Source organism: Phyllopteryx taeniolatus, chromosome 3 (assembly GCF_024500385.1).
Source record: "Phyllopteryx taeniolatus isolate TA_2022b chromosome 3, UOR_Ptae_1.2, whole genome shotgun sequence".
In the NCBI taxonomy this organism is placed as follows: Eukaryota; Metazoa; Chordata; class Actinopteri; order Syngnathiformes; family Syngnathidae; genus Phyllopteryx; species Phyllopteryx taeniolatus.
This window is the reverse complement of record NC_084504.1, coordinates 17810501-17826263: the sequence shown is the minus strand read 5'-3', so window position 1 is coordinate 17826263 and position 15763 is coordinate 17810501. Positions and strand designations below refer to the sequence as shown.

The following is a 15763-nucleotide window of genomic DNA, read 5'->3' as shown; positions in this document are numbered from 1 at the left end:
TGCCAAGGCGTAATTTTTATTAGAAATTTTGTATTGGGCTAGATGTTGATTTTCATAATATTCAGATTTGTGTGGTGGTCAATAGTAGCGATACAATGTGGTTTATTGATTACCACTGTTCCTTCATCGACTTTCACTGTGACGTGTGCATGTTCGAATGTTTCTCTTTGCCTCGGCTGCTTCATCACACAAGACAAAAGGTGTCAATGTGTGTGTCTGTGTGTGCCATTTATCTCGCCCAATGACAACTGGGATGGGATGACCCTTTAACCAATAAGTGTAAAAAGCACAAGATAGTTATATAATGTAAACAACTACATTCAAGACTCTGTATAGAGAGATATTTGGAGTATTGTATTTACATTTTGAGCCTATCACATCATAATAAAATTTTTATTGCAAAGACATTTGAGGGGTAACTACCTAAATTAGAACCACAATCATATTCACAATAAGACTTTTACAGCAAAATAGTGGCAGAGTTAAACAAAAGAAAAACAAAAGCTTGAACTCACATCATGTCCAAAAATAAGACAAGCAAGTAACGTTTTAACAAATGTAGGACATAATAGAGTAAATAAAGCTCAGTGTGTATTTTGTGCTGAGAGATCTGTTATCTTTCTTTCAATTCCACTCCTTCAGATAAGATCTGGTGGAACGCTGAAATATCTAACACTTATGAAGCAGAGAAGTGGGTTTTCTGTCAGAGTTTATTCTGCACAGCCAATGCCTCATGCAAATATTGTGGTACACAAGTAGTGGTACACCTGGCCATTTCTCAATAATGGAAGTAAATACGGTGTCTCCCTTTTGTAGCTACATTGACTTGCTAATGCACTTATTAATATCTATCAATCCATCTACTATATGCCCATCCATCCAACCTGGAAAATGTCAAGTCCAACCTTGAATTTAATAATTTAAGGGATAAGTCTGTCCATGTAGTGTATTATAACTACAGTACATAAAACGTGCATGGAACGTATCCAGTGGAATGTTTTTCTCACACATGGTATTTGAGCATGCAGGGCTTGGAAAGTGAGCAGTGTTGGCGTAAATCTTCTGAACTCGTATGGCTGCCAACAGCTTGTGGCCTCTTTCTAGAAATGTCACGATGGCATCGCTAGAATTAGGATTCATTGCAGCCGTGAGACCGTCAGTTGTCACTGATACACACACGATTGGCTCTGACCCCAATGCTGTTTGGGGCAAATGAAATTGGCCAAATGAAATGAAATGTGTAACACCATTTAGAGATGATAGCTTTTAGCGCGCATGTCGTGGTGAAGCGTTTTCCTCGCACACTTGAAGCAGGCTTTTTTTGGCACTGAAAATCAGGGAACAACATGCAAAAAGTCGTTCAGCTCATCCATCTGTGAGCAGTAATTACATTTAATTTTTAATGAACAAAGTGGAGTCAATTACGTTCTTGGTTTTTAAAGTTTTAACTTTAAGTGTGGTCAACTGCCAAAGCAGTTAATTTTTTTTTTATTGCTGTTTGTTTCAATATTTTTTCTAATGTTTCAAAATAAAAAAAAATACTCTATACAAGTTAAAATTAGAGCAGATGATATTATCACGGTGGGTGACTGGTTAGAGTGTCAGCCGCACAGTTCTGAGGAGCGGGGTTCAATCCCCGGTCCCGCCTGTGTGGAGTTTGCATGTTCTCCCCGTGCCTGTGTGGGTTTTCTCCGGGCAGTCTGGTTTCCTCCCACATCCCAAAAACATGCATTAATTGGGGACTCTAAATTGCCCATAGGTGTGAATGTGAGTGCTAATGTTGTTTGTTTGTATGTGCCCTGCGATTGGCTGGCAACCAGTTCAGGGTGTACCCCGCCTCCTGCCCGATGACAGCTGGGATAGGCTAAGAGGCACGCCCGCGACCCTCGTGAGGAGAAGCGGCTCAGAAAATGGATGGATGGATGGATATTATCAGATTCTTCTTCTTTTCCTTTCGGCTTGTCCCGTTAGGGGTCGCCACAGTGTGTCATCCTTTTCCATGAAAGCCTATCTCCTGCATCCTCCATAACACCAACTGCCCTCATGTCTTCCCTCACCACATCCATCAACCTTGTCTTTGGTCTAACCTTGGCCGTCCCTCTGATGCTAATTTCTAATCCTATCCAACCTGGTCACTCCTAGAGAGAACCTCAACATCTTCGTTTCCGCCACCTCCAGCTCTGTTTCCTATTGTCTCTTCAGTGCCACTTTCTCTAATCTGTACATCATGGCTGGCCTCACCACTGTTTTATAAACTTTGCCCTTCATCCTAGCAGAGAGTCTTCTGTCACTTAACACACCTGACACCCTCCTCCACCTGTTCCAACCTGCTTGGACCCTTTTCTTCACTTCCTGACCACACTCACCATTGCTCTGGACGGTTGACCCCAAGTATTTAAAGTCCTCCACCCTCATTATCTCTTCTGCCTGTAGACTCACTCTTCCCCCTCCACCCCTCTCATTCATGCACATATATTCTGTTTTACTTTGGCTAATCTTCATTCCGCTCCTTTCCAGTGCATGCCTCCACCTTTCTAACTGTTCCTCCACCTGCTCCCTGCTTTCACTGTAGATCACATTGTCATCTGCGAACATCATGGTCCATGGGGATTCCAATCTAACCTCATCTATCAGCCTTTTCCATCATCACTGCAAACAGGAAGGGGCTCAGGTCTGATCCCTAATGCAGTCCCACCTCCACCTTAAATTCCTCTGTCACACCTACAGCACAGCTCACCACTGTTCTGCTGCCCTCATACATGTCCTGTATTATTCCAACATACTTCTCTGCCACTCCAGACGTCCACGTACAGTACCAGAGTTCCTCTCTGGGTACTTGGAGAGAGGCAAATAATGCATCTGTGGTACTCTTTCAAGGCATTTAAACCATACTGTTGCTCGCAAATACATCTGCCCTGAGTCTAGTCTCCACTACACCTTCCCATAACTTCATTGTGTGGCTCATCAACTTTATTCCTCTATAGTTCCCGCAGCTCTGTACATCAACCTTGTTCTTAAAAATGGGCACCAGCACACTTTTCCTCCATTCCCTAAGGCATCTTCTCACCCGCTAGAATTCTGTTGAACAAGCTGGTCAAAAACTCCACAGCCACCTCTACTAGATGTCATCAGGAACAAATGCCTTTCCATTTTTCATCCTCTTTAATGCCTTTCTAACTTCCCCCTTACTAGTCATTGCCACGTCCTGGTCCACCACACTTTTCCCTTTCTCTCATTTTCCTCATTAATCAACTCCTCAAAGTATTCTTTCCATCTATCCAGCACACTACTGGCACCAGTCAACACATTTCCATCTCTATCCTTAATTACTCTAACCTGCTGCACATCCTTCCCATCTGGCCAATCTGTATAGATCCTATTCTCCTACTTAAGTGTCCAACCTGGCATACATGTCATCATATGCCTCTTGTTTGGCCTTTGCCACCTCTACCTTCGCCCTTCGGTGCATCTCCATGTATTCCTTTCTTCTCTCCTCAGTCCTCTCAGTGTGCCACTTCTTCTTAGCTAACCCCTTTCCTTGTATGATTTCCTGCGCTTTGAGGTTCCACCACCAAGTCTCCTTCTCCCCTTTCCTACCTGAAGATACACCAAGTACTCTCCCGCCTCTCTCTCTGATCACCTTGGCTGTAGTGATCCAGTCTTCTGGAAGCTCCTCCTGTCCACCGAGAGCTTGTCTCACCTCTTCCCTCTTCCTTTCTCAGCGTCCACCACATGGTTCTCTGCTCTGCCTTTGTCTTCTTAATCTTCCTTCCCACAACCAGTCATCTTACACACCACCATCCTATGCTGTCTAGGCACACTCTCTCCTACCATATCTGACCTTACAGTCAGTAACCTCCTTCGGATTACATCGTCTGCACGTGCGTCTACCTCAACTCTTGTAGGTCACCCTATCTTCCTCCCTCTTCTGGAAGGAAGTGTTCACTACAGCTATTTCCATTCTTTTTGCAAAGTCTGCCACCATCTATCCCTCCAAGTTCATTTCTGTTCGCATCTACACCATGGTAAAATAATTTGAACCCTGGCCCTAAACCTCTAGCCTTACTCCCTTCCACCTGCTCTCCTTAACACACAATTTATCAACTTTTCTCCTAATCATCATGCCAACCAAATCCAGAGATTTTCCTGTCATAGTCCCAACATTCAAAGTCCCCACATTCCGTTTAAGGCTCTGTGTTTGCTTCTTCTCCTTCTGCCTCAGAACCCGCTTTCCACCTCTCCTTCGTCTTCGACCCGCAGTAGCTGAATTTCCACCGGCGCCCTGCAGGTTAACGGCGCCGGTGGCAAACATTGTTAACCCGGGCCACGACCGATCCGGTATGGAATTCCTTGGATGAACGCTCATATTTGTTTGGCAAATTTTTAAGGCAGATGCCCTTCCTGACGCAACCCACTGCATTTATGCAGGCTTGGGACCAGCCTACAGTTTGCACTGGCTTGTGCACCCTGTAGGGCTGCATTAGAAGATATTTTCAGATTAGTTTTGGCTTTTTATTGTGTAGATGCCAAGAAAGAATGTTATACCCTAAGGCTATGTTCACATATTCTCAAGACTACATACTGTATTTTTCCGTTTTTGGCCTCATTGAAAACTCCAAATGTCTTCAGTGTCTGTGTGTCAATGGAAAAAAAAAGTTTTGATTTCTGTCATTTCAAATGAGCAGCACCTCATTTAGATGTGTATTTAACATTAGATTTCATTGATGTTATCTCCTGGCTTGCATATGACATGTATAGCATATGAGAGCTCCTTTGAAACATGATATACAGTACATCTACGAATGGAGGCATCTGAATGCACGACTTAGTCAGTCACCAAGCTTTTTCAAGGCAAAATGTGGCTTCAGAGCCAACAAATGTGTTTTCATGTGTACTGAGATTGTTTTTGTAAAACTCTGTTGTATTTGGCTATTGATCTTTTCCTCCTGGAGCTAGAAACATAAATGTTTTTGTGTTCATTGTTGGAAGATCACTTCAAATACTAATCATCTAAAGTGGGGTACACACATACCAATATAAAAAGGCTGAATTTTAACATTTAGGGGGAAAATTCATACCGTTATGTGTGTGGTGTGCTTTGTTTGTGATTTCAAGTACACCACACACTATAAGAGCAGCTGGAGCTTGTGGCCTTTTGTTTTGGGGGGTGGGTGCCGGGGTTCGGCATTTTGGCATGGGGGTGGAGCTTCGCACGACGAATTAGTTTTTTTTTTGCTGTGGCGCGCTGGTTCCTTTCCCGATTTTCACCGGTGGGGCATGGGGTTGGTGTTTGGTGCTGTGGGGTGGCATTTATGGCATTTATGTGTGTTTTGTCCTGGTTCATTGTGGTGTGCGGTTGCTGCGGTGGGGTTTTGGCTCGGTGTAAAGCTTTTTTTTTTTTTTTTTTTTTTTTGTCGGCGGCACTTGTGTTGGTTTGGGGACTGGAGTGGGCGCGGTGTGGGGGTGCGGCCGTCTGTTTCCCTTGTTGGCTGTCTCGGTGTTGGCATGGACGTGTTTTGTGGTTTCGCTCGCCCGGTTGACTGGGAGTTGGCTTCACTGGGGCTCCGTGCGATGTGGGCTGGTGCTCGGGGCGCATCGTGGGGGCCTCCTTTGCGCGGTATGGTCTTATTCCGGGTGTTGCACTGGGGTTGCTGGTCATTGATTTAGCTGGGGTTGGGGCACGCTTTTGTTCGCCGCCCTTGGGTTTGGGCTCGTCTTTGTGCGCATTCTGCTTCGTTGGTTTTCGCAGCTTCTTCGTTGGTTTTCAGCGCTTCTTCTTCGGGGTGGGTGGACTGTGTGTGTCGGGGCTGGGGGCCGGGGTTTTTGTGTTTCAGCGGTTCCGGGGGGGGGGCCGGGGATTTGGTCCCGCTTCCGGTCGATTCTCTGATTCTCGATGATCAACCCTATTCACTTAACTTGGGCTTGCTTAAGCGGGCTATGACCGTTTTTTTGTTTTTTGGGTGGCGGCTGGTTCCTGCGTTGGACCCTGTTGGTGGCTGGGGCCCCCATGCTCTCCGGGCGTGATGGGGGCGGTGGCAGCTGTGCGGCTCGCTTAATTCGGGGTGGGGGGGGTGGTGGGGGTTAGGTGCGGGTTGGTCCGGTGCCCGTGCCCCTCCCATTGGGACTGTTCGGGGCGCTTCAGTCGGGCTTAATCTACCATGCATGTTTTTGGAAACATGCATGTATGAGGAAACCGGAATACCTGGAGAAAACTCACACAGGCACGGAGAGAACATGGAAACGCCACACAGGTGAGGCCAGATTTGAACTTGGGTCCTCAGAACTGTAAGGCAGATGTGCCAACAAGCCCACCACCGTGCCGTCTGGGGTTTCTCCCATTTAAAAATTCCGTTACAATGTCAAAAATCAGTATTTGTGTATGCTGGTTTAACCGATTGCTCTGATGTTGCTTCATAATGGGCATGAGAAATTGCTATGATATGATAAGTTTCCTGAACTTTACTGTCAGACAAGGAGACAAAACAGTTTGTTAACTTGTGAGTGTCTGGCTTTAACTCAACTCTCCTCCACCAGTCAATCCTGTCTTTCGTCATCCTGGGAGGACATACAGTAGATCTTGTCCTTGCCCTCGGGTAGCCTAAAAATATATAGGCTGGTCCAGCAGTTTACCTTGAGGGGCAATCTTCCATTTTCTCCCGGATTTAACTTCTATGGTCCCATCATTAGTCTGTCGGATAAAGACGCACATCCCTCTACTAAAGCCTCCTGAGGACAAATGTAAAATATATCACAGTGGATACCTTCTGTTTTCCCTCCGTCATTGACGTCCCGCGTATCAGTCAACCTAATGCAGAAAACACACATGCACCCTAACTTTCAATAATGTGAATGATTGTACACAAGGGTATTATTGGACCTTTCTTATCACGCTACAGTCAAACAGAGACAATATACCACCAGAAAGGCTGGAACCTGGGGCAGACATGCCAGTCTGAGTAATGAGAGAACAGATAGAGATTGATGAGTGAGGAGGAGAAGAAACACCCTCTCACATACAATAGATCGATCATTTCAGAACATAATGGTAAGAGCAGAGTGGGAAAGGAATTTTCCCAGAAATTAGATGTAAAAGATTTGCTCACACAAAAGAAAAACAGTGGAATGGCAAAAAAGGAGGAGTCCCCAAGGCTCAACATCTTCACAATCAAAGCAAAACAAGCCAGTTGCACCAAGACAAAATATATTGTGGAATCTTTTAAGAAATACAGTACTTGGTGACTTACGCATAATCGCCCTCCCAAATAAATATTCACAATCAATACTTGTTGCGTTAGCTGCCGCTAAGAAAACAATTTTATTCAACCCTTGGTCCCCGTTTTGCCTGCTGGTGGAGGATGGTGGTGGCCCACTGTCGCTCCTCGGGCCTGCTTCCTTCTCTTCTCTCCGGTCCTTTCGTCCGGCTGCAGTCATCTCCTCCTCTTCTTGCGGACCGGGTTGGGCGGGTGGCGGTTGCCTGGGGGTGGTGGCCATGGGTTCCTGCGGCCTCCTCCGGGTGGCCAGTTTTTGGGGCGCATCGGTGGGGCCGGTGGACCACCCTGGATCCCTCGGTGTGGGAGGTGTCCTTTCCACTGGGCCGGTGGACTCCGGGGCCCGACCCCGCTTCTCAATTGGGTGGGGTGGGGTCCTCAGCCCCTGCGGTGCGGGCACAGCAATTACAGGACACTTCTGACGGTTATTGTGCATGCGAAACGGTGTCAATTCACTTGTATGTGTCGGCAGACACACACCCCTGGGACTTATTCTCTGGGTGTGGGGCCCCTCACACATTGCGTCAATTAAGTTATAATTATGTGAATTTCTTGAGTATTCCCTCACTTACACTCTGGTCCTACAGATGTTTAGAATTTACGTAGCCACTCCCACCACACTTCAGTATCGGCGGGTCTACGCCCCTTGTCCTGCATGCTAAGCCGCCTGTCCTGTCCAGTCCTGTCCAATATTGTTCTGTCCTTCCCTCACAGGGTGTAGCACGACTGACCGATACAACACTTGAATCCAGTGTGTCATTGTACTGGTTATATAATGCTTTAGTTTCTTCATCTTGTTTACAGCTAGTGCTTTGTCTTTTGTTGTCTTCTTTTCCTGTGCTATTTAGTTACTTTTTCACTCTCTTCTTTTTTTTTTCTGTCACTCCCATTTGAAAACTTGGTGCTGTTCGACTGAATGACTGTAATTCTCAATGAATATCTATCAGAATACAAAGAAACCTACACAATCAAATAATCTCCGATAATGGCAGAATTTGTGAAAAACTGTCAATTTTTGGATAATGACTGATGACTGAACGGGAACCAATATGGTTTTCTTTATTGCAATGTTTTGTTTAATGATTGTGTTTTTCAGAAATGCCTTATAGTTTCATTTGAATACCATTAAAAATAAAATTATGCATTTTGCCTGATCACTCATGTTTTCTTTAAAGAATTATGCGCAACTCAAAGTCAGCACTGGATTGAAGTGAAACATAGCAGCCAGCAGTAATGAATGAATTGGCTCTTGATGTGTACTATTTTATCTCATGCGTGCCAGTATGTAATGGTTGGCATTCTGTCACATTACATAGGGGGTGGTTTTCAACTCTCATGAGAGATAAACTTGCTGCTCTGTTTTTCCTGGAGCGTCCTTTCACAACAGGTGGCTGCTATTTTCAAGTCATCATTTTCACTTGTGCCGGGCCAATGTCTATAAAAAGATTGACCGCTTTCGGACATTTTCATCTTTTAAATGTGACTCATTTAATATCACTCTTAATTTCCTGTGTTGGCTGTTGCAGTCTGTCACTCTCTTACTGTCTTGTCTTTATTTCCATCTCCATCTCAAGGGCACATAGTAGACATATGGAGGCATTTATATGTGTGACTTGACAAGTTCTATACTAAGGGCCAGTGTGTTATTTCCGTCTGTCGTGTGATACCCGTCAACTACAAACGTGATGATCCGCCTGCCTGAAGTGTGTGTGTGTACATGCATGCTGGTGGGTGTGACTTCAGCTGACGTCCGTGGGGGTTGTGACTTTAGGCAACGATTCCTACTACCATTAAGTTTGCATGTCATCTCGCTGTCCGACTGCAGAGATAAACAGAGGTGCTAATACTCTTGTATTCATGATAATATGCTTGGGTGGCCTGAGAGACTTTCTTTTTAATCTCACCAATGAGCTGCATGGATTCAATGGTGAGTTTTTTCTGCATATCATTTTTGCTTTTTAAATGAAAATCTCTTCTAAGGAAGTTATTTTTTAGAACTCAAGAGGCATATCCATCCATACACCCTGAACCGGTCGCCAGCCAATTGCAGGGCACATATAAACAAACAACCATTCGCACTGAAATTCACACCTACGGGCAATTTAGAGTCTCCAATGAATGCATGTTTTTGGGATGTGGGAGGAAACCGGAGTGCCCGGAGAAAACCCACCCAGGCACGGGGAGAACATGCAAACTCCACCCCGGTCCCCAGAACTGTGAGGCAGGCATATAATATGCCAAATTTAAAATGAAGATTTCCTTCCCACCTTTCACCTCAATGTTTGGTTATTGCTTCTCTGTGTTCATGAAAAGCCAACGCACAGGTATTTTGGTAAAAAATGGTTGAAAAGCCCTTGAGATTTTGTTTTTATTATTTATTCTGGAGAATGACCACGTCAAATTTTCAGGAACTAATTTTACTGTGGTTATTATAGAAGCCTGTAGCTGGATGAGAGTTGACGTAGGCACAGCTACATTATAATGAAAAATTATGACTCATGGGGTTTGTTACTACAAACGCTCATGTCAAGGGCTTCCTTCCAGGTCTGGAGTATGGGATGATGAGATGACACTTTTGTGTGGAGAGAGAGTTTTCCTTTGAAAAGTCAGCCTTTTCATCTACCCTACAAATATGTACCTGGATGTACCCAATTCTAATTTAGTGCCCAGATAAAAATTTTTTTAGATTTATTGTTTCAAGTGTGGCGGCACTGTGGACGACTGGTTAGAACGTCTGCCTCACAGTTCTGTGTGGAGTTTGCGTGTTCTCCCCGTGCCTGCGTGAGTTTTCTCCGGGCACTCCGGTTTCCTCCCACATCCCAAAAACATGCTAGGTAGGTTAATTAAAGACTCTAAAATCGCCCCTAGCTGTGAATGTGAGTGCGAATGGTAGTTTGTTTATATGTGCCCTGCGATTGGCTGCCAACCAGTTCAGGGTGTACCTCGCCTCCTGCCCGAAGATAGCTGGGATAGGCTCCAGCACTCCTGCGACCCTTGTGTGTATAAATGGCTCAGAAAATGGATGGATGAATGGATGGATGTTTTCAAGTGACACATACACAGTATCTGATGTCACTGTGTTTAGTGTATATAAACAACCCCCATTGGCAAGTAAACAATTACACAGGTACCAGTATGTGGCAGCAACTAGTAATCAATAATACAAATGGTAACGGTCACATTACGTTTTTTTTTTTTTTTTTTAATGGCGAGGTACGCTTAGCATTCATTACTTGATTGACTGCCGTCGAAAATTTTCCAGCTGGCTTTGGACAAGAGCCTCTTGTCCAAAGCATGGACTGGTCACCAGCCAATCACTAGGCACATATAGACATACAACCATTCACACCTATAGACAATTTGGAGTCTCCAATTAATCTAAAATGCATGTTTTTGGAATGCAACCTGGAAAGGCAAGGTAACACAAGGCCACTGTACTGCCTGTCCTTCTCTAATATCTTGTAATTAGTTAGACTGTTAGCTTAACATTGTCCTTAAATTTATATTTGGGTTACTCAATTACAGATGGGAACCAGTCTGGGAATGCCTGAGAATGCAGCTAACACAGAGAAGTTAGATAAGAAGTTTATAATTTCAAGTAGCAAGTGATGGACAAGCAGAAGTTAGACATTAAAAAGTGCAGGTATTTACCAAGAAGTAAACATAAATCCATGTATAGATTTAAAGGAAGCAGTGCTGGTCATGCTGTGTTTGGCCTAGCTCCCAGTGTGTGTCAGCCTCTTGCATTGGCAGCAGCTGCAGTTGCTCTACTCTTAATTAAATTCTGAACATTTAATTAATTATTTGTTATTTGTTTGAATTTCTCCATTGATTTGATTGTTGGCGACACGGTGGGTGACTCGTTAACACATCTACCTCACAGTTCAGAGGGAGTGGGTTCAAATCCGGCCTTCTTGTGTGGAGTTTGCATGTCCTCCCCGTGCCTGCGTGGGTTTTATTTGGGTACTCTGTTTTTCTGCCACATTTCCAAAACATGCATGGTAGGTTAATTAAAAATGAAATTATCCTTAGGTGTGAATGTGAGAGTGAATGGTTGTTTGTCTGTATGTACCCTGCCACTGGCAGGCGACCAGTTCAGTGTGTACCCCGCAGGTCGCCCAAAGTTAGCTGGGATAGGCTCCAGCATACAGTACCTGCGACCCTAATGAGGATAAGCGGTACAGAGAATAGATGGATGGATGGATGGATTTGATTGGTCAGAATTCCAGGAATGTGTTTCAGGCTGATCTGAATGTTGTCCGGAATGTGCGGAATACTATAACATTGGAGTGGTTTGAATTGGTTGAGAAATATGTAAGGACAAACGCTCTTCAGCATTCACATAATTAATAACTATTAGACTTTACACCGATCTGATCGGTTCGATCGGTATCGGCCGATAATTATCATTTTATGCTGATCGGCCAATCGGCTTTCATGTCATAATTCGCCGATCTGATCAAAGACATTTACTCCGTGTCGCTAGTTTATTTCTAGCCTTGTCACGTGTCTTGTGGCGTAGTACTGTAATTATCTGACAGCCAATAAAGTTATTTTCAATCTTGTCAGTGAAAAAACACGTTGTCGGTGTGGGACTATTTTGCGGTGTCTCAGAAAAACAACAGTTATTTGCAGTCAGTGCACAACTGAAGTACGTCGTGGGAAACTTCATCTAAATGCTTCAACACAACAAATTTGATCGGGCACCTGAAGAATGTACACAAGGAGGAGCATGCCGCGTTCAAGGAACACAGCATGGGGGGGCGGGGGGGGGGAAAAAGGAAAGGAAAAGCCAAACGGATCCAACCTCTGGACAACACCCGTCCTTATAGCCGGGACAGTGATAAAGTTAGAGTAAGCATGTCATTAACAGTATTTGTTAAAGTAATATAATTACAGTAAGTTAGCACCCATTATTTCTTTCATGTTGTAATGTTGATTTGACCTAAACTTACAGTATGTCAGTGGCAAATCCTTGAATGCCCCCTAGAGGTCATTGATGTTTTAACGTTTGTCTAAAAGCAAGTGAATAAATTTGAAGATACTCATTATACAGTAAACAAGTATATACAATAAATGAACAAGTCGTAAATAGACACATTGCTCCATCTAGTTATTGGATCAGTGATCGGTTATCGTTTTTTTAAACTTGCTGATCGGTGATCGGCCCCAAAAATCCTGATTGTGAAAAGCCTAATAACTATGTAGGGATTATAGCGAGTGTTAAAGCAGATTTTTTTGATGCAGCTCTTGTATTGGATCTCATTAGATTGTTTTTGTGCTTGCTGCATTGCCGTTGGTATCTGTAATTTACAGTTTATGAGAAATACTTGCAGTCGTGTCATTTTTTTAGATTTATTCGGTTGTTGTGCTGCTGGTGTGGCATCGAGCTAAAGGTCTTCAGAATTGGAAAACCGAGACAAATGGGGAGTTTAGGGTTTTATGGTTTAAATAATCAGATGGAAGACAAAAGAGGAAAATTGGATGAGTGGTGAGAGCAAAGAAGAGCAATAATCAAATACACTCTATATTCCACCGACTAAGACATACACCTGGCTCTCCTCTCCACACTAATAAGGGCTGTAAGACATGGGTGGGTGTCTCACATCTGAGGGACTATTCTTGGTACTTGTAAAAATTCTCAGATACTGTACGCTCTAATACCACATCACCAGCCTCTTACCTTCTGGTCAGGAGATATGTCAGCCATTTGTGTGGAGATACTTTGAGGACGACAACACTGTAAATTATCATTAATTAATGGAGTGAGCTGTGCTGAATGAACTGTGTTGTAGCTAACGCCATGCATCTCGAAGTCAGTTTTATGTATTTTGTTTGTTTCTGTCTTAGTTTTCACCCATTTAATAATAATAATACATAGGATCGGAGGGTGTGGACTGGCGTGCCGATTTAGAGGTGGTCAGACAAGTAATGGAGGGGCAAGGTTGTCAATGGCCTTGAAGGTGTAAAGGAGGAGTTTGAATTCGGTGAAGTTGCTGTAGAATGGGGTTGATGTGATGGAAAGATGGGTTTTGGTGTTAATACTGATATTTCATTAATGCTGGCTCGCGTGCCGCCTTTCTTGGTTACACTAGCAGTCATAAAACGTCTGCGTGAGCTACCTTCAGGTGCACTTCGTAAATGAAAGTATAATTATTTCTTTCTGTACAGTAATATAAAACTCATTACAATGGGAATTAACATTTGTATTGGAATGCCTTAGTTAAAACACAATAACAATCACAGTTGTAATGAATTGTTTTTTTTTGTAATATGGGCTTTATTCTGTTAGTGTTGTCATGTAATAACAAGTAGTAACTGTCAAAAGTGTTAAATTTGAGTGAAACATGCCACGTTTAAGAAAAATTGTGTTTTTGAACAATATTCAATTAAAATAAAATGCATTTTAATCAAAAATTGCAAGACTTAATGGCATTATCTGTACTCGGTATCAGCGAGTATTCAAATGTAAGTACATGTACTCAATCTGATGCATCCCCTGTTACGATGCATATTTTGAGACAAGCTGGGATAGGCTCCAGCTCACAAACAGTATAGAAAATGGATGGAGAACAACATTGATGAATGGTTTTCCTACTGGCAGGCTGAATCCCCTGTCAACTTTTTATTAGTCAGATTTGTGAGTGGAAAGTGACCATCTCTTTGCATTTGTGAATGGCAAAGAGAGAAAGTGAGAGAGGGGAAGCAGGAGAGCGAGACCGAGTGCCTGTAGAGTATTCAAGAACGTTGCTTCTGGTTGGCCTTTGCTGCGTGAGTGAGCAAGTGAGCGAGCGTGTTATATTGGAAGGGCAGCAGCAGCAGCAGCAGCAATAGTACAATAGAGTGTTCAGTGAGTCTGGATGTTAACATTGCCCCTCTCAGCTGTGGGACGAAGCCATACGGTGGGTGTCTTTGTTTGCTGGTCTCATTTTTGGATGACGTGCTTGCTTATTGATTCATTGGCAAACCGCGCATGTTTTCTCCAGGAGTGTTTCATTTTTCTTTTCCTCCGAGAGTATGCCAATCCTTTCAGGGAGGTGATGGGGCATGATACTGGGATTAAAATGTTCAATGTTTCCATCACTTCAGCACGTTCAAACATTTGCATGCAGAAATTATTTTCATACATACTGTATTTTCCATAAACCTGACTAGCTGCTTTGTTTATGAGGTCAATTGTACTCTTTGATCCCAATAGAAAACACTGTCTGCCTGTGCACTTTATGAGGCTTTTTTTGTCTACAACGACGGGGGAGTAGAAGTGGGTGCGCGTGTCATATCCGATTTCTAAACCTGAGCAGGGTGCTTGTGTGACAGGAGGTGAGAGCCAATTAAATCAGTCTGATGAGAGATGATCAGCAATTCATGATCCAGTTTGTGCCACCACCTTGACCAGACGGTTTAGGGAGAATATAGCTAATTTACGAGAGAACATCAGTCCTAGTCCTGCTGGATGCGTAACGTGATTGTAATGAGAGCACAGTAGCCAAAATCATGCAGTTGGCCCAAGAAAGGCATAAGAGGGAGGGAAAGTAAGAGTAAGAATAGAGAGGGAACAAAGTCATGCTGACTTAAGACAGTGGAGGTGAGATGGAAGATGCAGAGTCTGGAAAAGTGGGGGCAAAAAGACGGGAGCAGGAGTAAATAGAAAGGCTAAGTCTGAGAATGAGGGAATAGTCTCATGAAAAGATTCCAGTGACCCTTTTATTGTGCCGAATAATATTCTACAGTAATGCACTTGAAATGGGCTTTCTGCCCATTTCAATGTTATCCCTCAGTTCACTGTTGCAAGATATTGTTTTTCATGCCACCAATTTGTCATTGAGTGCATCAAGTGCATAATTAATTGGCACGTTTTCATAGCAAAATGCACCTTTTAACATGTTTTGGGTGTTTTTGTGATGGGACTAAATAATTAATTCATTTGTTCTGCGTTATCATCACCATCAAAATTACGTATTGTTCTTGGTTAGTCTAAAAAAAATTTTATTCATTCGCACTTTTGAGTCTCTTCAGGCTGATTGGTTGCAACTGGACTGTATTAAAGCACATTACTGTAAATTCAAGTTCCTTGGAATGAACCTGGCCTGGATGCACAGTCAATGGCCACCCTGAGAGCACTGGAGAGCTCACATAGTCAAGAAATACACATTGCATCTAGTCTCTTGAATGCACAGTTAGCCTTCTTCTCTCTCTCTCTCTCTCTCTCTCTCTCTCTCTCTCTCTCTGTACTGCTTTTCCTAACTAGGGTTGCGGGTGTGCTGAAGCCTATCCCAACTCACTTTGGGCGAGAACCGGTCTTCACCCTGAACTGGTTGTCAGCCAATCACTGGGCACATATAGACAAACAACCATTCACAGTCATATTCACACCTAAGGACAATTTAAAGTATTTAATTAACCTGCCATGCATGTTTTTGGAATGTGCGAGGAAACCGGAGTACACGGAAAAAAACCCACGCAGGCTCGGGCAGAACTTGCAAACTCCATACAGG

General features: G+C 43.6%; 1 protein-coding gene across 13 annotated transcripts in view; it reads left to right on the top strand.

The window, feature by feature from the left end:
- Positions 1-15763, top strand: part of mctp1a (multiple C2 domains, transmembrane 1a) — a 135779-nt gene that overhangs the window by 6346 nt on the left and 113670 nt on the right. For 2 of the 13 annotated variants that reach the window (XM_061767255.1, XM_061767251.1), the window contains exon 1: positions 14056-14170. The exons of 9 other annotated variants lie outside the window; for them this stretch is intronic. In XM_061767255.1, coding sequence (XP_061623239.1) covers positions 14129-14170 — 42 coding nt within the window. In that variant the 5' untranslated portion in view covers positions 14056-14128. Of the gene's footprint in view, positions 1-14055; positions 14171-15763 lie in introns of those variants that run through there. 2 more of the 13 variants (XM_061767253.1, XM_061767252.1) reach the window with 1 other exon arrangement.